Source organism: Rhinichthys klamathensis, unplaced genomic scaffold (genome assembly GCF_029890125.1).
Source record: "Rhinichthys klamathensis goyatoka isolate OS25496 unplaced genomic scaffold, OSU_Roscu_1.1 h1tg000011l_1, whole genome shotgun sequence".
Taxonomy (NCBI): Eukaryota; Metazoa; Chordata; class Actinopteri; order Cypriniformes; family Leuciscidae; genus Rhinichthys; species Rhinichthys klamathensis.
This window is the reverse complement of record NW_026606564.1, coordinates 2,629,563-2,650,897: the sequence shown is the minus strand read 5'-3', so window position 1 is coordinate 2,650,897 and position 21,335 is coordinate 2,629,563. Positions and strand designations below refer to the sequence as shown.

The following is a 21,335-nucleotide window of genomic DNA, read 5'->3' as shown; positions in this document are numbered from 1 at the left end:
CAAAAAGAAAGAAGATCCTAGATCCCAAATTCTAAAATAAATAAAGGCAGAACAACAAACAAGTTTTCAATTTCCTAAATGTTCCAGACCTGGTATTTCATGCTTTGCGTTATACTCTTGTCCTTCCATTTGAGCTCAGTGTTTTGGGAGTAAGCCTTCCCCTCCTGAGCTACAGCAACACATCCCTCCATCTCCACCAGGGGAAGCACCGACTGCATCTGACACAATTCATGAGTGCCAGCAAACTTTAAAGCAAAGACATAATTTCTGGGGCACAGCATGCACAGTAGTTCATTTTTGATATACACTACCTTTGTGAGGAAAAGAAGTTTCTTTAAAAAGTAATTAAAAAATCATTCCACACCCCAAACTTTTGAACATCTTTGTAAGTCAACTGTACAGTCAGCTAGAGACCTTTTATGACCCTAAAGGGGTTTATATTGTTATAATGACATTATTCCAATGATCACATCGCTGTTTAGCAAAAAAAAAAATGCAAATTTGAACTTCTCACAAACACGTTACGTTAATTTACAACATGTGTGTACGCACAAGAATTTGTTCTTAACCTCGTTCTAGTGTTTATGAATTCGGAGCATTCTAATGAGCGACTGCATGCCCGAGGTAATTTACATAAAAAGCACCCACACCATGTCCACATAAAGGCATTCCACACACCCTTTTCTTTCATTGCTCTCAGCAAACAAAGCACTCTAAAGATGCGCTGAGAGCACACGCAGCAAGATCCTCAAGCAATGCCAATTGTAGCATCCTTAAAACAAGTTCAAACCGAATAAACACCTTTAATACGACCCAGATTACAGACTTCTGATTTGCAGCTGTATATGCAAATCTACATATTTATGCAGAAACTCGCAGCTCGAGCATGCATGCAACCCTGCATGTACCTTTTCTTACTCTTTTACTGTATATATTGTAATTGCATTACAAATGCTGAAGGGCACTAGTTAATGTGAATGTTCTGCAATGTTAATTTAGTTCTTTAATAAAGTCTAGGAACGAGAAAGAACCACGTGGTTTCTACTGATAGCGAAATGCTACATTTGGTGTCAAAAGTGACGGACTCCAAAGCAAGATCTGAGCATTCGCCGCCTAGATGGACTACGGGGAGCGGGTGAAAGTGAAAGAAGAGATGGTGGAGGAGATTGTAAGGGGAAAAGGCCAGTGTATGACGACACATGGCCCGGCGGCAGATCCAAACTGGGCATTAAGACATGCGGCCAGAATGACAGAGGCTATCATGCTACAAGATGAGGAAGCTGGCTTCGCGCCTCCCTTTGCTCCCAAAATGGTCGACATGACAGCGCAGGTGCAGCTCTGCAAGACACAAGTACGTGAAGACACAGGATGTAAACAAACATGCCGGTGCCCAGGCCCGCAGTGAATACACCAGAGACTCAGACACCCTCGCTATTAAAATGCCACGGTTCTCCAGTAAGACAGATTGGGATATATTCAAAGCCCAGTTTAAACTGTTAGCTGATGCTGCAGGCTGGTCTGAAAATCAAAAATCTTGTGCTGTGCCTCACTGACGATGCGGCTGCCTGCCTGCTGTTGTTGAGTCCTGCGGAAAGAAATTATTATAATGTAATGGTTGGGACTCTTCATAGACAGTTTGGACAATATAGCCAGCCTGTCCTTTTAAGGACAGCATTTCATAACAGACGCAGAAGACAAGGTGAGTCCCTCTGCATTTTAGCTAACGACATTGAATGTTTATGTAACTGGCCTTTGCTGAAATGCCGCCAATTGTCCAGAATGAGCTCGCTAGAGACAGATTTATCCAGGTGCACAGCCAAAGAGAGCTCTGTGTGCAAACACAGCTGGCTCACCCAACCACACTGAGTGAAGCGCTGGAACTGACTATTGAAAGGGAGGAATTGGGAGTTGAAATTGATGCGGATGAAATAAGTCCAATAGTGAGAGCTGCGGAAATTACTGAATTGTGCCCCGGGTCACCCACGTGGATGGATAATTCTGCACTCAGCTCTCTCCACCTTAGAGCCCCGCCCAAACCACCGACCTTCAGTTTGCAGGATCAGTTAAATGCAGGGAAACCCTCAAAAAAGCCTGTGGTCTTCAGTAGTTGACATGATGCAGTGGAAAAATAGTTCCAGGTGGCGGTTCTGTATATACTATAAGCACCTCAACAAAGTTACATGAAAGGATTTGTATCCCCTGCCTAGACTAGTGTCCCGCTACTGGCAAGTGTCATTGTCTTCTGAGTCTTTTCCCAAAAACCACATTCTGCACAAATAGGGGCCTCTGGCAGTTTAAAGTCCTTCCATTCGGGCTCTGCAACACTCCAGCCACGTTTGAGCGGCTCATGAACAAAGTGTTGGAAAGAGTCTCGCGCAGTGAATGTCTTATATTTGGATGATCTCTTAATCCATGCTGAGTCATTTGATGAATCACTCGCATCCCTCAGTGAGGTGCTAGGAAGAGTGGCAGCGGCAGGTCTGAAACGGCATCCAGACAAGTGACACTTTGGAGAGGGAGGGCATAGGCACCCTGGAGGACAAAATTCACACCATCAGAGACTGAGACGAGACAACTGAGACAACTCTGGGGCTAGCCTACTGCTGTAAGAGGTTTGTAAGGGGGTTCTCGTGCATAGGGGTGCCACTTTTTCACCTCCAACAGAAAGACTTTGTCTGGACTGAAGAGTGCCAGAAGACATTCCATTTCCTTCGGCAGGCATTGCGTGCAGCTACAGTCCTTGTTCCACCTGACACCACACTGCCTTCCGTTTTAAACATGGATGCAAGCAACATTGGAGTGGGGGCGATGTTATCGCAGGAAGGGCCAGGCGGAGAGAAGGTGGTGGCGTACTTTAGCAAGGTCTTTAATAAGTGTGAAAGGTGCTTTTGTGTCACCAGACGTGAGCTCCTTGCGGTAGTAATGGCAGTGAGGCACTTCAAATACTACCTGTGTGGCACACCATTCACAATAAGGACAGACCATGTTGCGCTCCAATAGTTGATGTCCTTCAAAGAGGCTGAGATTCAGGGGGCCTAATGGCTGGAAAACTCCAGTCATATAACCTCCCATTAGTTCATAGAGCTGCCACACCAACGCCGATGCTTTGTCTCGTCGCCCCTTGCGCTGCTGAGGGCTGCAGTCACTGTGAAAAGAGAGAGACACGGGAGAGGCAACTGTGTCAGGAGAATGAGCCAGAACAGCCTGCATGTGGGGCACTGAGAGCGGTTGACGCACCAGAGTGGAAGTTGCAGCAGGAGCAGGCATGTGATCTGAGCCATGTGCTGCGTAGGCTGGAGGCACAGCAGAGGCCCAATTGGGGGGACATTGAAGGGTGCTCGTTGGTCACAAAGGGACTGTGGTCCAAATTCAACATACTGCGGCTGCGTGATGGAATCCTCCAGCGAGCATGGAAGGAGCCAGCAAACAGGGAGGACAGATGGCAAGTGGTAGTGCCCAAAGTTCTGAGGGAAGCAGTGTTAACGGCTTGTCATGGAAGTAAGGAGTCCGAATATTTTGGGGGTTCCAAAACACTCCGCCACCTTCATCAAGGGTTCTACTGGAGCCAGCACAGAAGGGACGTGGATGTGCCGCAGATGCGATGCCTGTGCAGTGATGGCCTTGTTGAAAGATTAAATAGGGCCTTGGCCCAGCAGCTAGCCATCCTTACCGCTGACCATCAGCGAAACTGGGACACACCAACTGGACCAGAGTATGTAAGGCAGCTGCATGATTGGATGGAAACAGCCCATGTGTTTTCTAGGGATCAATTGGATAAGGCTGGCATGAGACAGAAGAGAAACTATGATGTTAGGAGCAAGGGGAGGAACTTTCAGGCTAGCCCCAAACAGAGGTAACCTGACCACCTCTTTTCAAAAGAGGAAGCCCGACCCCATTGCCTCGCAAATGGACATTGTCCCCATACCACACACCCCTGTTCCTGAGTCCCCTTCCCTAAACACCCCACATTCAGCCACTTCCCTTGGACTTTCCCCTGTGTCCCATCAGATTAAATACAATTATTGAATTTAATTAAAAAGTCTAATATTAATAAAATTATACACAAAAAATAATTTAAAATAAGATATTAATAATAAAATAAAATACATTAAATAAATAAATTAAATAATTAATAAGTAATTCTTAAAAAATAATGTTGGTTGCGTTTTCGGTTTTTGGCCAAGTGCATCCAGAATTGGTTTTGGTTTCAACCCAGAATTTTCATTTCGGTGCATCCCTACAGTAAAAGATTTCACTCACAAATCTGTGGGTATGCATGGTTAGTGAATGAGACCCAATGTTTGTAAAATGAAAGTTTAGTGAAACTGCAGAAGTTGAATGCTGTGGTGTACCTGGCCTGGTGAGAGAAAGACACAGGCCTGCCCTCTGCTGGAGTCATCGTGCCAGTGCTCACTCACAGTTACAGAAATATTTATGGGCTTTCCGTGGTCCCTTGAAAGACGGGCCTATAGAAACACAACCCTCATTCATATTACATAGATTTAACTTATTATATCTTAAAAAAGTATGAGAAATGAAGAGTTTGTTTGCACCTGGAGAGTATTTGAAAATGTAAAGTGAATGTGGATGGTACTTGAAAATATAAACAGCATGGAGAGAATCTGGGAGTATTAATTGAATGGAGGGGAAGTATTTGCGATTGTAGAGTGTAATTAAGAGAAAGAGCAGTATCTGAGAGTATAGGGAATATGAAGGGGGCTTTTAAAGTGAAGAGATTATTTGAGATTATAGAGAAGGGTTCCTCAAATCCAACCCTGAAGGGACACTGTCCTTCACATTTTAACTCCAACCCTAATCAAAGACACCCGAGCAAGCTGACCTTAAGAGAAACTAAAAAATTGCAGGTAGGTGAGTTTGATCAGGAGGTGTGTCTGAAAATCACCCCCTATTCCCTCATTCAGTATTTCCCTACATTAGTCCACTAATATAGTTCAATTAAAGGAGTGAATGATAACGAGTGAGATTATTTGGACACGGAGTGCGCCGAAGGGCTGCCCCTTTTGCATAGATTGTGCTTGTTGTTTAATATTTATTTGAAATTTAGCAAACTGACAGCTCCAGTAGTAAGATGAACAGATTTATCTTGAACTCTGTCATAGACACTATGTATAAACCTTAATTAAACAATTTAATAATCAAGTAAAAAGGAATGTATACCTGTATAATGTTACGCTGTAGCCACATTGCACCAGCAGTTTGGAAAATGGATGGATGGATGATTCAGCTGCGGGCGCTATCTTTTGTTCAGAAGCAGGAATTCATTCGGCGCACAAGTGCATTATGGGTATTCTAATAGCCACTGTGCATACATCGGTTGTACATTTGTTATTGTGGTGTATTGTGGGATTGATAATGTCACTCGATAATGTCCATTATTGTTTCGGACACCACTACAATTAGCTGTGCCTTCAAATAGTGCCCTATTTAAGGTTATATTGGGTGATTTGGACCCAGCCAGAGTTTGAGCTAAAGGGCTGGATTTGAGGAACTCTGTTATAGATCGTTTTTGAGAATGGCAGCTGTGTACCTGATTGTTGCTGTCGTGCCTGGGTCCGTGTGATAGGGCATGTATATGAAACTGAGCCAGTGTTGAGGTAAAGGGTTGTTTCTGCTCTAATGAATCCATTTGTCTGCTCACCAAATTCCAAGAGCCTTGAATTCTGACCTGAACACACGCAAGAGACTTATATATGGAAGATGTAATAAAAAAAATGCACAAACCACATCAAAACCCCCAAATACTTCTGTCTGGCCTCACCTGATCATGGCTTCCAAAGAGAGTACAGTCAACACTCAGATCACCTCGTTTTCTCTGAGTGTCATTCTCTACCCTAAGATCCAAACCCCAACCCTGAGCCTTTCCTACAATTAGAGAGACACATCAGCATGTTCATGATAATAACTGATGCCACATGTGACCAAATAAGCAACTTCCCTCTCAATAGCAATGAGGTATAGCCACCTGTCAGTTCTGGATAACTTTGCTGTAATTGTGTTTCACCATCTGAGGAGTCAGACTGTGTTAAATCCTGATTCTCCCACTGTGCTCGGTGCGTGAGAGTATGTGACCCTCTTTTTCCACCATAGCGTGTCTTCACTGTCAGATTCCTGGGCAACGAGTGTAGCTGGTATAGAAATAACACATTAATCAAAATGTAATGTAACACAACATAATGTAACATATTTCATATAGTGTTGAGGCATGGTCACATTTGCGTAACTTAGGCGAAATCGTCCATTATCAATAGCGGTGCATGAAGTATCACTTACTCAGGGGTTACTTCCAAACTTAGCAGCTCTTTATTGGTAAACATGCCATTTGCATGTTCAAAGTTTAACCAAATTTAATTTGATTCAAAAGCCATGTAAAAATTCCATATTACTATTAAGATAACTGCATTTCGCCTGTAGAACAAAGTGTGGTCAAATTAGTGAAATTTCTCCAACATTTTCAAGTTCAAAAAAGGTAAATTGTTCGTCACAAATAGTGTAATGATGTATGAAGCGCCGCTAACTGACACAGAAGTCATATTCAAACCAAGCAGCTTTCTGTTGGTCAACGCAGCAAATTTGACTTACCAACTTATCCGTTGGGAAACCTTTCAACTTCACACGAAGATCATGTGGATTCCTATTGAAATGACTGGATTTCACTGAGAAGCGGTAAATGTGACCGCCTCTTTACAGAAGACGCTATATTACGGCTGACTCATAATTACACTACCTGAGGTATAGAGTGGTTGAACACCAGCACTTGCTTAAAGCCATAGTTTGTGCTCGAGATCTCAGCTTCAAAAGTCAATCCGCTCATGCCAACCAGAAGTTCTGCAGTGCCCTTAACTGAAGAGTGCGAGTGGCTCAACTGAAAGGAAACAACACGTAAGGCATTTTTACAACAAAAAAAAAAGGATTATAATGCATAATAATACGCAACTAACAAAAATATGTTGCTAAGAACATTTTGCTAATGTTCCAATTAAAGGAGAACTCCGGTACAAAATGAACCTCGGGTGTAATAACACATTGGTACAGACTAAATCGTTCCCTGAGATTTGTTTTCATGATAATCGAATGTAAAGAGTTTTATCTCTAAAAACAGTTTAGCTTATAACGCTAGTATATTGGCATAGAGTAAGCAAAAAGGGATCGCTAGTTAATACCACTAACAAGGCTCAAATTAGCCCCACACTAACACGGCAGCATAATGAGGGTCCTTACATGCAAACCGAAGCATTGAGAACTTTGTAAGTGTACAGACAGTTTAATAAGAAGATACTTTACACAGACAGTACATTTAGCGCATACAGACAGGAGCCATCTTGGAAAACAGTCTCGACCAATTGAACCACGAGGGTGAGCGAACAGTACGTGTAGATATTGAAGATAAGATAAATTATATTTATTTTTTTATTTTCTCTGTTGCGTTAAGTGCTTCTCTTATGCGCTCAGTGCATTCTTCCGGAAACAACGGACCATATGAGATTCCAAGTCACAGTTCAGCTCACGTATCACCGTGTTCGTGGTTTGACTGATCGAGACTGTTTTCCAAGATGGCTGCTGTCTGTATGCGCTAACTGTACTGTCTGTGTAAAGTATCTTCTTATTAAACTGTCTATACACTTACAAAGTTCTCAATGCTTCGGTTTGCATGTAAGGACACTCATTATGCTGCCGTGTTAGTGTGGGGCTAATTTGAGCCTTGTTAGTGGTATTAACTAGCGATCTCTTTTTGCTTACTCTATGCCAATATACTAGCGTTATAAGCTAAACTGTTTTTAGAGATAAAACTCTTTACATTCGATTATCATGAAAACAAATCTCAGGGAACGATTTAGTCTGTACCAATGTGTTATTACACCCGAGGTTCATTTTGCGCCGGAGTTCTCCTTTAAGCTACGAAACCCTTTTTTCTGAATGTTTTCTGAAGTTTCAAAACATTATTTTTTTAGATGTTTTTTTTTTTTATTCTTAGTAGCCTACTGCAAATGTCAGAGGAACATGAATTACATTTTATCATTTTTCAAACATTATGGGAACATTGCTTTTGAATGTTCTCTGAACATTCTAAAACATTTTTTAAAAACTGTTCGAAGAACATTCATCTAACACTAGCTAGAGACCTACTGAATGCTCCTTTAAAATGTTTATCATGCATTCACACACACAAAAACTAGTATGCAATAGTATGTACACTGTGCAGTGTTCCATTTACAAAAGAAAGAAAACGTCTCAGGTTACGTATGTAACCCTGGTTCCCTGAGAGGGAACGAGACGCTGCGTTTGAGACGCGGTGGGAACGCTCTGCGTGATTGCGTCATGAAGCACGTGTAAAATCAGTCCAATGGAAGCCCGATACGTCATAGGTGACGTCATAGACCAGGAAACTATAAAGCACCCTTGAAAACAGACCGCGACAGCTTCTGAAAAGTCTGAAGTAAGTCGATCAGGGTATGCAGGAAGTATGGCAGGCAAACGCAGCGTCTCGTTCCCTCTCAGGGAACCAGGGTTACATACGTAACCTGAGACGTTCCCTTTCAAGGGAACTTCGAGCTGCGTTTGAGACGCGGTGGGAACCCCATACCCACTACGCCATAGTGACAAATGCCCGTTCTGTGTGAAGTCCTTGGCGCACACTAAGAAGCAAGCAACCTCGCCCCAGGAGTGGAGAGGTCAAGGTCATAAAACCTGACAAATGTATGCGGAGAGGACCAGCCTGCCGCATTACAAATGTCAAGAAGGGAAACACCCGAAACTAAGGCCGTAGAGGCCGCCATACTCCTAGTAGAATGGGCCCGTACAGCCATAGGTGAAGGCTGACCGGCCGCTTCATAAGCCAATGAAATAGCCTCGACTATCCATTTGCTCATAACCTGTTTCGATGCAGGGCACCCTCTTCTGGGTGACCCAAAACATACAAATAATTGCTCTGACTTACGCCACAGGGCAGCTCTGTGAACGTAGGCATCTAATGCCCGAACTGGACATAACAGGTTCAATTGTTCCTGATCTGGGGTATTAAAAGGTGGAGGATAAAAGGCCTGCAACACTATTGGACCCCCAACATTCACTGGGACCTTAGGTATATAGCCCGGTTTAGGGTATAGAAATGCTTTCACCATACCAGGTGCAAATTCCAGGCATGAAGGAGCAACCGACAGGGCATGCAAATCTCCAATTCTCTTGATAGAAGAAATAGCAAGGAGAAACAAAGCTTTCAAAGTGAGGAATTTTTCTGAAACCTCTTCAATAGGCTCGAAGGGAGCCAGAGCCAGACCCTCAAGTACAATGGCTAAATCCCAAGCCGGTGCTCTAGAGTGCAGTGCAGGTCTCAACCTCAATGTACCACGGAGAAAACGAATAATCAGAGGATCTCTCCCAATAGAAGTACCCCCCAGAGGGGTATGATAGGCCGATATAGCCGCCACATACACTTTTAAGGTGGAAGGAGATAATCCAGCAGAGAAACGGTCTTGCAGAAAATCGAGAACTGAACCAACAGGGCAGTTAACAGGATCTAACTGACGCTCACCACACCAGGTGGAGAATAATTTCCATTTCAGCGCATAAAGTCTTCTCGTGGAAGGGGCTCTGGAATGGAGAATGGTCTCAACGACCTCAGTCGAGAGACCGGATTCTATGAGCCTGGCCCCCTCAGAGGCCAGGCCCACAGTTTCCACAACTCTGGCCGAGGGTGAAAAATCGTGCCCTCTACCTGGGACAGCAGGTCCCTCCTGATTGGAATCTCCATGGGAGAGCCGTTCAGAAGAGACACCAAGTCCGAGAACCAAACTCGAGTCGGCCAGTAAGGGGCTATTAGTAGCAGACGGGCCCCTTCCCGGCGAACCCTCTCCAGAACCCCCGGGAGCAATGATATCGGGGGAAATGCATACAGGTGCAGCCTCGGCCACACCTGCACCATCGCATCCAGTCCGAGAGGAGCTGGGTGCGTGAGAGAGAACCACATGGGACAATGGGTTGTATCTGAGGATGCGAAAAGATCTATCTGAGCACGACCAAATTTCTCCCACAGGAGCTCCACCACCTCGGGGTTAAGTCTCCACTCCCCGGGCCTCAGCCCCTGCCTTGACAGTATATCTGCTCCCACATTCTGACGCCCCGGAATGTAAACTGCTCTGAGAGATAGCAACTTCCCCTGGGCCCATAGGAGGATCTGATGGGCCTGCTTGCAAAGGTGACGTGACCTCAGACCCCCCTGATGGTTGATATATGAAACCACTGACGTGTTGTCCGTACGAACCAACACATGATGGCCTCTCAGGTCTGGCAGGAAATATTTGAGAGCTCGAAATACCGCCATCATCTCCAAACGATTTATGTGCCATGACAGATGATGGTCCTGCCAAAGACCTTGCGCCGAGCGGCCACTCATGACCGCCCCCCATCCTGTGAGGGAAGCATCCGTCGAAAGCGTGACGCGTCGACAAGAAGCTCCCAGCACTGGGCCCTGGGCGAGGAACCAAGGTTTCTTCCACATGACCAAAGCACGAAGGCATAGCCGCGTGACCTTGATCTTGCGGAACGGATTTCCCCTCGGAGAAAACCCCTTGGTTCTGAGCCACCACTGCAGGGGTCTCATGTACAGCAGGCCAAAAGTAATCACGTTGGACGCTGCTGCCATGAGCCCCAACAGTCTCTGAAACTGTTTCACAGTGAGTGACTGGCCTAGTTTTACATTTTTTACGGCTGTGAGAATCGCAGTGATCCGAGCAGGAGATAGACGTGCCTGCATTGTGGTCCAATCCCAAATTACACCTAAAAAAGTGGTCCTCTGAGTAGGGAGGAGAACACTCTTCTTGGTGTTGAGCCGCAACCCCAACTCCTTTATGTGAGACAGAACGACATCTCGATGCCGAACCGCCAACTGCTCTGACTGAGCTAAAATCAACCAATCGTCGATATAATTTAATACGCGAATGCCCTGGAGTCTCAAGGGAGCCAGAGCTGCATCCACGCATTTTGTAAAGGTGCGGGGTGATAAACCTAGGCCAAACGGCAGAACCCGATACTGGTAAGCTTCGCCCCCGAAAGCAAACCTCAGGAACTTCCTGTGATGAGGATGGATAGATACATGGAAGTAAGCGTCTTTCAGGTCTATTGTGACAAACCAGTCCTCGGACTGAATCTGTGAAACAATTTGCTTGAGTGTGAGCATCCTGAACTTGAGTTTCTGAACTCTGCTGTTTAACTGGCGCAGATCTAGAATAGGACGCAACCCTCCATCCTTTTTCGGAACAATGAAGTAACGGCTGTAAAACCCTGACTCTCTGTTGGGAGGAGGCACCCTCTCTATCGCTCCTTTTTGAAGAAGTGTCAGAACTTCCTGCTCCATAACCAGAGCCTGCTGTGGGTCCACCACTGTGGGAAGGACCCCTTGAAATCTGGGCGGACGAGAACCGAACTGAATTCTGTAACCCTTTTCTATTATGTGCAGGACCCATAAAGAAATATTTGGCAGAAGTTTCCACGCTGCCAGAAATTCTGATAAGGGAACCAGTCCCTCGAGACTGGCCTCTGGATTTGATTGAACAATCATTTCGGCGCCCTGAAGCGGCGAACCGGCAGGGAACAACCGAACTGACCGTTCTACAACCGTCCTCACAGGATTGTACGGGGACGCTGACACCTCGGTGCCCTGAAACGGCGAACCGGCAGGGAACAACCGATGTGGCAACGCTGCGACTCTCCTCGGAGAATCGCCCCCCGGAGGGCGCCAAAGAGAAACGGTTCCTCGGAATCGTTCCTCCTTGGAGGGGACCACCCTCAGAAGCCTGGCACACTCGGCGTCAGGACTTCTTCTTAGTCCAGGCTCTCTTGGAGATAACAGTCCTCAGATCCTGTCTACCCCCACCAGGCCTGGACTGCGAACGCCACTCGGGAACCCCAGATTGTGGAGGAGCCCGAGCAGCGACGCTCTGTTTCTGCTGGAATCTGTGTGCGGAGCTCGTAGACGGACGAGGCTGCTCTATCTTTATATTACGTGCAGCCTCGGGGACACTGGACCGGCGAGGAAGAAACCTCTGAAACGCAGCCGCTTGTTTTTTATTTTCTTGAAACCTATCGACAACACAATTTATAGCATCGCCGAACAGACTTGTAGGAGAAAGCGGTGCGTCCAGAAGAACAGATCTATCTTTATCCTTGATTTCAGAAAGATTCAACCATAAATGACGCTCCGTGGCCACCAGGGCTGCCATAGAACGGCCCACTGATTTAGCCGTCTCCTTGGTGGCCCGGAGAGATAGATCGGTTGTGCGACGTAATTCTCGAACAGTATCAGCACTAACTTCCTCACAATCATCCATGTCCCTCAGCAGGTCAGCCTGATAAGCTTGTAAAATCGACATCGTATGTAAACATGCTGCAGCCTGACCTGCTGCCGAATACGCTTTACCCACCAGCATTGATGCATTTTTTAATGGTCTGGTGGGTAACGTCGGGGCTTTCAGTGATGACGCTGACTCGGGGGAGAGATAGCTCGCAAGCGTCTCTTCCGCACGAGGCATCGTCAAATAACCATAATTATCCATACCTCTAACTTTACTATAATTACTAGTTTGAGGATTATGAACTCTGAAAGACGCCGGTTTATTCCACGATCTGGACACCTCAGTGTGAAGATCAGGAAAAAACGGGAGTTCCCGACGAGGAGGTCGTGATCTAGATGGTAAATAACGTTCATCTAGAAGACTCTTTCTTGATTCAACATCAATATCATCAGCTGGCCACTCAATATTTAATTTAGTAACAGCACGAGATAAAACCTCCATCAGCAGGGGTATGAGCTGGCGAAAACTCAAATTCCCCCATATCAACGACATCCAGTTCCTCAGAACTGGATAGCCGCAACAGTGGTGTCTCAGCCTGGGGAGGAGAAACCGCAGAACGGGCTCCTTCCTGGGCTGGGACACCGGATCCAGCAGGTAAGGGCTGAGAAAGGGCGGGGCCCGTCTCAAACCCCGCTACTAAATCCATATGTGAACCCCAAGATGAACGCCGCCGCAGTGCCTCGGCAGCCGCGGGACCCGCACCTCGGGGAACACGAACGGAACCATCCTCCTCAAAGAATGCCCGGCGAGAGCGGAGAGTTTTCATGGACAAACTCATGCAATGCTCGCAGTCAGCCCCCTCGAGGACCGACTGAGCATGCTCCACTCCCAAACAAGCAACACACATCTGATGTGTGTCCCCACCCGTAATGAAACGAGGGCAAGGGACAACACAACGTTTGTAATCTTGCTTGCTCGCCATAATGATATATATATAAATGATCGGACAGACAACAATAAATAGACAAGGACAGAGTCACAGAGAGCGCTTACTGAAGACAACAGAAGCTGTCGCGGTCTGTTTTCAAGGGTGTTTTATAGTTTCCTGGTCTATGACGTCACCTATGACGTATCGGGCTTCCATTGGACTGATTTTACACGTGCTTCATGACGCAATCACGCAGAGCGTTCCCACCGCGTCTCAAACGCAGCTCGAAGTTCCCTTGAAAGGGAACCATAGTAGTGTTGCTTAATGGAAGTAACCTGATTGTCATACCTGTGATTTTGAGTGAAACTCAAATGGCAGGTACGGATGTAAAGCTGATATGTTGTGGGAAATGTTCACCATTAGCCCAATGCTAAAAAAAGACATCAAAACTGATTCCTCTGGACAGCCTAAACATACATTACATTTGTGTCTCGTTATGTATATTTACTGATATTTCCTATAACAATACCTGTGGGTATTGTGGTGACCTTGAAGATCAAATGAGAAAGCTGAACTCTGAGAGTTAGAAAGACTGGCTCTGATTCCAACCTATACAAATATCAGGATGAGTTCTGATGTACAAACACAATGAAATGTTCACAGTGACCACTGAATCATTCTTCAAAAGAAGGAAACAGCTTTGAATGTTCTCACACATGTACCTTCAATGAGTCTTCCTCATCCTGCCCAGAGCAGACGCCCAGCAGGTGGCCCGTGTCCATCCCCTCTGTGCATTTCACCTGTAAAAACAAGCCTCTGTGCCTTCAGTTTGCTTTACTTGTAGGAGAGGAGTGTGGAATCAGAGGCATTTCCCTTCAACAACATGAGAAATGACCCAGAATGTACAAGGAGTTTCTGGGGCATCCATATGTATACGAATGCACACTAAACTGAGGCTTGCTTATTCTTCAACAAGTGATTATTACTCCTTGTTTGATTAAGGCAGGGATTTGTTTCAAAACAAACACAGATACAATTATAAAAAAAAATGTGTCCACATTTATCCCACATGGATGTTAGAATGGTTTGAGGACCAGCATATTCACTCATTCTAGATCAGGAGTTGTCAAACTTTTTGACACCAACTATGGACCCCCCAAATATTTTTTAAGCTTAAAACCCATTTATACAGTGTGAGAAAAATATTAAAGGGATAGTTCCCAGTTCTTTCAAACCTGTATGACTTTCTTTCTTCTGTGTAAAAGAAAGATATTTTGACAAAAACTGTTTTTTGGTCCATTCAATGACAGACAATTGTCACCAAAACTATTGTGTTACCAACATTCTTCAAAATAACTTATTTTATGTTCTGCAGAAGAAAGAAAGTGTTTGTCTGGGAGTGTAAGATAAAAGATGCGTGCACTAATTGCATTGCAATTGCAGTAAGCTGTCCTTGCTTTATTCTCTCCCAAGGGATGAGATTCTAGCATTTGCACGGAGCGCGTTTGGTACTCAAGGAAATGGGAGGCACTCATGGCGATGCATTCATGGTAGGCTCTGTTGTTGCTTGATTCTCTCGAGGGATAAGAATCTAGCGTATGCACAGAGCACATTCGACTCTCAGGGGGGATGAATGTTTTTTCATTGTGATGCAACTCTCAAGACTCCCTCTGTTTCATTACCTCCCTCCCCAAATGGTTGGGTCTTGAAGTAGGGATTTGCTCCCCTTTGGTTTGGCTCCCTCTCCAGATGATCAGTTTTACCAAATGACTAATAGAGTTGGATCCAACCCGATCTCACGACCAATTCGTCCGAATTTGACGAGTGATTAAAAGATGGCTAATTCGTAACAATTCGTACGACCTCACTCGTACGAATTAGTGCGATTTTTGCTAAATCGTACATATTTGACGAGTTGCCCAATTCGTATGAATTCGTACGAATGACCTACCCCTGACCCCGCCCCTAAACCTACCCATCACATGGGTTTAGACAAATCGTACAAATTCGTACGAGTGAGGTCGTACGAGTGAGGTCGTACGAATTCGTACGAATTAGCCATCTTTTAATCACTCGTCAAATTCGGACGAATTGGTCGTGAGATAGCGTTGGTTGGATCACCTATGGCTCCCTCCTTCTCATTGTAGCATTCTTTAGTTTAACCATTAACTATTGTCCTGAAAAAGTGTCTTTACTCAAGACAGAGTATAATTAGGGCATAGATCCCCTGTGGCCTCCTTGGGGTTGGCATAGAACAGTGGTCACCAACCTTTTCAAGCCTAAGATCACATCCCAAGTCCAAATGTAAACCAAGATCTACCACTTGCAGAAAATTATGAAAAAACAAGGCCACAATGTAGTTCTACTTTGACATTCTTTGTTGCCTGTTAGTCACTAGCAAAATATTTATTTAACTTTACAAATAGTATATAACTATACAAACTGTCAACTATAATGCAACATTTTCAACAGTAATATAACATTGTTAAGTATATATCCACAGGCTTATTACTCATATATAAACACAATAATCAGTCAATTACAGGCCTAAGCCAATAATGTTTCATTTTCCCTTTTAAAACATAGGCTATTTCAAATCAAAATGGTAAGTGCAACTAGCATACAAAATATTATGACAACAGTCATCCTTCAATTCTTCAAAAATATTTTCACACAAATTACAGACCTACTACTATTCATTACCTCAATAATCAATCAATTACAGGCCTAAAACAGTCATGTACAGCACTTCTCTTTCCCTTTTCCAACAACATAAAACACAGATCTCCTTTTAACAATAGCCAATAAAGGGTTTTTCCTGGCTCAAAATGAGGCGGAGGTGGTAAAATCGTAACACTAGGGGGGTCCGGGGGCATGCCCCCCCGGGAGAAAAATTTGTACATTTTAAAGATAAATTCATTAATCTGGTGCACTTTGAGTCACTCGAATCTGTTGTTAAAAATAAAAAATAATCCACCTGCCAACCACCCATATTCTTTGATTTAGATATCTGCATCTGATCATCACATTACAATTATTCAATTAAGCATGATAATATGGTAACATATCACACTGAAGTAGGCTGATTTAAAATTAACATTTATTTAATTTAAAAGTTCTTCTTTTGGCAAAATTACATTTCCTTTATAGCCTAAACAGAGGCTTTAGCCTACTCCCTTTAAACTTAAATTGTCAATGTTTCATTTTTGAAAACACTCTTATCGGAATAATTTTTTTGTACCTTTATAAAGGGCATTTTCCCCCTAATTTTATTTAATGTACTGGTATGCTCTAAATTTCATTTCAAATTCTTACATTTTATCAATACATTCAATTAAAATAATAAGACAAGGCTGTTACCAATCAAATGAAATAATTTACATTGAAAAATTATAACTGTATTAAATGAGATTATGAGATTGTTTTGAATATTTTTTGAATATACAAATAAGGAATGTTGAAAAGAATGATACTTTGAAACTAAACCGCCAGTAGAAGCGGCAGGCGGCCGTCTTAATGAGCGAGTCATTGAGTCATTCATTCAAACGATTCGTTCAAACGGCTGATTGATTCAGAATGAGGCGGTTTAATAATGGGTAACGTTAATTGAATCTTTGACTCGAGCGATTATTCAAAACGCTGAATCATTCAGTGATGAATAATGGATGAGTGTTGCTGTGAGATGCGCTGGTTCTGTTGTTTGGAACTATTTTCGCTGCTGAAACAGAACAAAAACAGTAATTGCGTCTAAAAATGTAAGTAACTTAATTTTAACTATTTGTTTATTGAACTGTTATGAAATCAATATCTTGGTTTCAATCGTGCTTGCATTCAGGAAAACAGCACTCTGGTCGTGTGTAGTCTATAACGTTATATTGTTTCTTAACTATAAATTTGACGGAGGCGGCCGCCTCATAATTGTCTATGCAGGAAAACCCCTGCAGATTTCAAACTAGCAATAGCCTACTCCCTCACCGTTGTGCCATCGTTTCGTTAGCTTGCGTATCGTTAGCTTGAAGAGCTTGATGTGAGCGTAGTGTGAAGTGGCTGAGCTGGTTAAAGCGTGAAGCCTTGTTTATACTCGATGCGTCCGCATGAGCCAAAAATGACGTCATTGTAACGGCGCGCGCGCCTCTGCATCCCCTAGACACGATTTACTACACACAGTAGGCTCACACATGGTGCATTTTTAATTAATAAATAATAATGAATACAAATATTGGTGTTTTTTCTCTGATTTTGAAAACTCTTCGCGATCGACTTAAAATGCTTCCAAGATCGACTTGTCGATCGCGATCGACGGGTTGGTGACTCCTGGCATAGAAGAACAATCCAGAAAAAGAAAGTGTGCACATACTTAATTTGTTCTTGCTTGTCAGTTAGTGTGAATGAGATTTGAGACTCTGGGAGACTTTCAGCGATTCTCAATTACTGAATGACCGTGATTCTCTAACCTGAGATTGTCCGGTCGTTTGTGTTTTGTGGCGTGAACTCTGCTCCAGTGTGGCTCTCAGGCCGCTGGCCCCTGCATGGAGCTCCATTTGGGCACCGACTCTGCTGTCATTCCAGTTCACATTCACACCTGCGCTGCTGTTAAATGGAAGCCCTGCTCCAATTGACAGAGACAGAAGCATATTACACTCTACCACACAGCCATAACTAGAGTCTGCTAATGCCGCTGAGTATACTGTACCTGCAGAACGTAGCCAAGGGAAAGTGTGAGAGAGATGGGTATGAAGACTTCTGCACCCATGCTGTGTCATATTGCTGCTGATGTTCACACACAGTGACTCTTCCATAGCAACTACACATAGTAAGGCACTAAGTTCTTCTCCAGAGTTACTCTCATGCTGACGAGTCACTTCCAGTCCATATACAGAATCATCCACTACTAGGGTCAGCTCTCCTGCACCACAAACACACAACAACATGAGAGTATCAAGACATATGAGAAATATAATCACAAAAAAACCTGACAAAGGTTCGGTAACTATGTAGGGGGTACAAAAGACAATTTAGTTGTGGAAGTAAGGCAGATTACTCTCTGAAAATTACTGTCCATAAGTCATAAGTCGACCTCCTTTAAAGTCATTGAACTTTCTGAAACGGAACTTTTTTCACTGAAATGTTAATTTGCACACTATTAATGAATCTGTGTGCCAGTGTGTTACAGTATGTCCAACATTTTGTTGCCAAAAAAATTTATATATTTACAAATACAGGGAGTACCCAAGGCTGCAGGGGTGAAAGCAATGGATATATACAATACTGTATATGGATATATACATTGGCACATTTATCTTGGACTTACCTTCAATTAGACCCTTTGACTGAGTTAGTACTCCAACCAAACTAACTGAATTAGGTAAAGCAGTGAGATCTCGTATTGAATTGACAAGATCCCCGGAAAGAGACATTCGCAACTGATCATGTGGTAGAATTCCACTCAAATGAGCACTAAACATCTCCTCTTCCTTTTTTACTGTACATTGCAAGACAAAACTAGAGAGAAAGAAAAAAGATAGAGGCTGAAAACAAATGATAGGTAATAAACAATCATGATGCACAGTGAACACAGTACGTCTTGTCCCACAGTACGACAGAACCGCTGTTATCAGTTTACCTTTCTGAAGAAGAATTAGCAGCTAAATTAATACGACCATCAGAAGGGAGCTCTGGGAATAAGGTCTGATGAAAGCCAGCATGGATGCATACATCACTACTGCCATTTGCCATCTTGTTTTCTTGAGTAAAGCGAAGTGTTACATTTTTTCCATCTGCCTTCAGGCTGATAGAACTGCCGATGTTTCCCAAAGGTGATACTATTATTTCTGCATGTGCCTGGAATGTAATGAAAAATAGGCAAAGCACTCAATATCCGTTCATGCATTCATCAACAGAACTACGCTCAGAAATATGCAATAAATTACTTGCAAAAGAGCACTTTTTAAGGTATTTACATGATAATTCTTGTCGTCAATGGCTATTTTCCCTTCAGAGTGAGACTCAAACTCGCTGGTGTTCTTGGGACTACTGAGCACTTCAATATCTAGGCTGACAGATTTTGGGAAATCCAGCTGAAAAACACTGTTAACTTAATTCCACCGAAAAATTGTAAAGGTGCAACACAACATCGCTGTGAAAATTCTTTGCCTTCCATCTGAATTCGACTCCAAGGGCATTTTCACACCTGTAGATAATTTGCTTTGTTCTGAAACAGGGATCAGAATTGTTACAATTGGTGCAATTTCTTCTCGGTTTGGTTCGCTTTCACAAGGCAACATTTCTAAACAGACCAAAAATGTTTAATACAAGTTACGTGCAAGTAAACGCTCCTCTCATTAGTCATAGTGCACTTTTACTGTTTGTTCCAGGATTCCACTCACAGCGATCATCCTTCAGAATGGATGCACAGCAGCTCTTTGGGCTCACTGTGGCTTTCTTTGTTGCTGTTTAATAAATTGCTTTATTATTTTGAGCAAGAATCAAAGCTTTGTTGGTATTTTTATGTGTTTAGGTCAGTTGTTCTGAAATATGTTCATCTGTCCCAACGTGCATTGGAGCATGAATAAATTATACAGCTGGATTATTTTTTTGGATTCTCGTTCTGGATTCTAGATTTGAATATTTTTTGATTGTCACCATTGTTGAGGTTTGTATGATGAGTGTTGATGTCTAAGTGTGTCTCAACGCTTACACAAGAGGCTGTGGTGTTTGATGGCAGACATCTTGTCAGATGGCAGACATCTTGTCAGCACTACAAGTGATATTTCTGTCAAAACAACTTCACTTATTACTAATTTTCTTCATTAATGATCTAACTTAGTTATTTAAACCACAGGTACATTTGACTGCTATTAAAGCAGATGTGTTTATATGCTAATTCCATCCTTCTCTTTCTTTATCAATTCACAAATGTTCTCTTAAACACTATTACAATTGCTAAAAGATAAATAAGTTAATAAAAGTAGAGGGTCAAGAGGCCAACTAAAGCAAAAACTAACAAAACCTATTTAAAAAAAAAAAACATCAAACATCTAAGCCTCTCTTAATCTCAATAAGAACTTCTGTACATGCATAAAAGAAATAAAGACAATCTGGACTGTAATAAGTGAAGATGTAATGCTGTGAGTTGTTTAATCCTCTGCTGAGATTTTGACAGATTTAATATATTCTTTTATCTTCAGTTGATTTCATCTTAAGCTGTGGCTGGAAGTCATAGTTTCTATTCTTGTTGTTTCTCTTTCCTTCAGTGATTCTGCTTGTTAGCAGGTGTTTGAATGTTTGAAAGAATGTTTCAGGAACATCATACGAACCTTTTAAAAAAGTTCCACTAACATCATTTTCCATAACCAAAACAGAATGTTTGGAAAACGTTCTTATAACAAAAAGTTGTTAGCTGGGAATTACTTTTTTACAGAGCGACACTGGGTTTATATATTTGGGTTGAAGATCTTATGATGTCCAGTGTAAAAATATACAACAATACAGAAAATCATAATGGAGGCAAACACTTTTTCTCAGCACTGTACTGTTGTAAAGGCAAACTTTGAAGTTATTTCGCATGAAGGTAAACTAGAACACAATACAATTAACTAAAGACTTGCTAACTTGTTTACAGAGATTAGAGGCAAGTCAAAGTAAAAATAATGTGTTATTGTTTACCTGAAACAGCTGGGACAGGTTTGCTTTCATTGTAATACCTTGCTGAGATGTTTTTAGGTCATGAAGTTGTACTTGACCAAAGGCTGCAAATACTTCCTCTTTTCCAGTCCACAACCTGCCCTGAATGTTATGCACATTCTTCACAGAGAGGTGAAGTTAGCACATTCCCAGGAACAAAGACAAAATGTAATTTAAATTTTTTAAATTATGATCATATGACTTATATATGACCTATATATGAGACTAGCCGTACATTATTTAGGTGTAATTTGGCACTGTTCAGAGATACATAAAATATCTCTGCTTGCTTACCTGTTTGTTTTGGACTGTGACGCAGATCTTTGAGTCTTGAGGAATTCTCTCAGTGCTGAAAGACTGGACTATTGAGGAGCACACCTAACAAATAAACCATATTATACAACAGTTATTTTCAT

General features: G+C 42.9%; 1 protein-coding gene across 1 annotated transcript in view; it reads right to left on the bottom strand.

Annotated features, from left to right (window-relative positions):
* The window catches only part of LOC130101515 (uncharacterized), a 57,539-nt gene that overhangs the window by 5,061 nt on the left and 31,143 nt on the right, over positions 1–21,335 (bottom strand). The window contains exons 33-48 of the mRNA XM_056267288.1: positions 21,214–21,297; positions 20,902–21,039; positions 19,197–19,313; positions 18,860–19,077; positions 18,548–18,738; positions 17,930–18,142; positions 17,691–17,842; positions 13,959–14,036; positions 13,766–13,845; positions 13,585–13,666; positions 6,746–6,883; positions 5,984–6,146; positions 5,780–5,883; positions 5,549–5,686; positions 4,353–4,466; positions 90–218 (exon numbers count right to left, since the gene is read on the bottom strand). Of these exons, the coding sequence (XP_056123263.1) occupies positions 90–218; positions 4,353–4,466; positions 5,549–5,686; positions 5,780–5,883; positions 5,984–6,146; positions 6,746–6,883; positions 13,585–13,666; positions 13,766–13,845; positions 13,959–14,036; positions 17,691–17,842; positions 17,930–18,142; positions 18,548–18,738; positions 18,860–19,077; positions 19,197–19,313; positions 20,902–21,039; positions 21,214–21,297 (2,139 nt within the window). The remainder of the gene's footprint in view (positions 1–89; positions 219–4,352; positions 4,467–5,548; positions 5,687–5,779; positions 5,884–5,983; positions 6,147–6,745; positions 6,884–13,584; positions 13,667–13,765; positions 13,846–13,958; positions 14,037–17,690; positions 17,843–17,929; positions 18,143–18,547; positions 18,739–18,859; positions 19,078–19,196; positions 19,314–20,901; positions 21,040–21,213; positions 21,298–21,335) is intronic.